At 60.3% G+C, this 1,325-nt stretch overlaps 1 protein-coding gene across 1 annotated transcript in view; it reads right to left on the minus strand.

Moving 5' to 3' along the window:
• Nucleotides 1-416: 416 nt before the first annotated feature.
• LOC104164787 (seizure 6-like protein) overlaps nucleotides 417-1,325 on the minus strand; it is a gene marked incomplete at its 5' end in the record, with an annotated part of 4,565 nt that continues 3,656 nt past the window's right edge. Inside the window, 2 exons of the mRNA XM_009704231.1 lie at nucleotides 417-753; nucleotides 1,064-1,166. Of these exons, the coding sequence (XP_009702533.1) occupies nucleotides 724-753; nucleotides 1,064-1,166 (133 nt within the window). The remainder of the gene's footprint in view (nucleotides 754-1,063; nucleotides 1,167-1,325) is intronic.

Below are 1,325 nucleotides of genomic sequence, written 5' to 3' on the forward strand. Positions count from 1 at the left end.
ATGGAGCGGGGAGTCCTGGCTCGCTGCCTCTCCAGCACCCAAAGCAAAGCGGGAAAAGAAAGTGGCATGTACCTCGTGTGTGCCAGGCCGTCCCCTGCTCCCCAGCATGGCAAACAGGGCTCCGCACCAGCCGTCAGCTTTCCTGAGCCGCGCTCCGCTTCCCCGCGGTGAGGACGGTCCCTGTGCCGGTGGCACACCAGCCCCCAAGCCCCCAGTTGCAGCTCCCGCTTGGGGCGAAGGGAGCCGGGAGCTGTGGGGTGGGGAGGGCTGGCAGCGCCGGCGGGACCCTGCGGCAAACCCTGTGCCTACCTTGGCTCCCAGCAATCAACTGCAGGCTCTTGCAATGGAGACAGTTTTAATTTTTAACAACATCAGAACCGCAAAAATCCCCCTGCATGTGTGTGTGGGCAGTGCCGGGGGAGACGCTGCCGTGCTGAGGGGGGAGACAGCGGGTGTCCCCCTACCACCCTGACCTTGCCGGGACCCGGCTCTGTCCTGGCTCCCGCTGCTGCCTGTGCCAAGGGCTCTGCAGCACACCTATCGCAGTTTAAATAGAATAAATACAGTGAAGAAAACAGTAAAATCTTCAATAAAGAGGCAAAAGGAAAGACAACAGCAGGTCCAGGGATCCAACCAAACTCCACGTGGTCTCTGGATTAGTTACTGAGGAAGTTCTATGAGAGCACATTAAGTTCGCAGCCGGAGACTCTCTTACCGCTGTCCTTATATTGAAACTTCGTATTCTCTTGTTTCCTGAAAAGAAGGAAAAGCCAGTTGAGGGCAGCAGCTGCGTTTCAGGATAATCTCCCCATTTCCAGGCAGCAAGAGAGGCCCTGGCATCATTTTGCTCCCCAGGGAAGTGATGCCCTCCCTGCTGGGACCCTGCTGCCCCCTCTGCCTCCTCCCGCCTGCCGGAGCCCAACCAGCCCCGCGGCAGCAACCGACAGGGACGGAGCCTCCCACATCAGGATGGCTGGACTCATCCTATTGCTGCACGCCCGGGAAAACTTGCGCTTCCCCATCAGGATGGTCCCCAGGGAGGAACGGGCGCAGGGGGACTCACCCCTGTCTCATAAATCGGGTTGTCGAACTCCGTTTCTACTGTGATCTGGCTGTAGGGGTGGGAGTACATGAGGGGCAAGCGGAGGCTGGAGTAGTACCGGCACCTGCGGGGGAGACAAAAGAGTCACCGGGCTGCACAGCATGACCCCAGAATGAAGCACGACCAGCCCCGTCCTCCCACATCCCCCCCATCCCAGCTAGCCACCAGTGCCCCAGGGACCCTGGAGCGGGAGCTCGGTGCATGGCTCCCCAGGGCTGCGGCT

Source organism: Cariama cristata, unplaced genomic scaffold (genome assembly GCF_000690535.1).
Source record: "Cariama cristata isolate BGI_N322 unplaced genomic scaffold, ASM69053v1 scaffold4427, whole genome shotgun sequence".
NCBI lineage: Eukaryota > Metazoa > Chordata > Aves > Cariamiformes > Cariamidae > Cariama > Cariama cristata.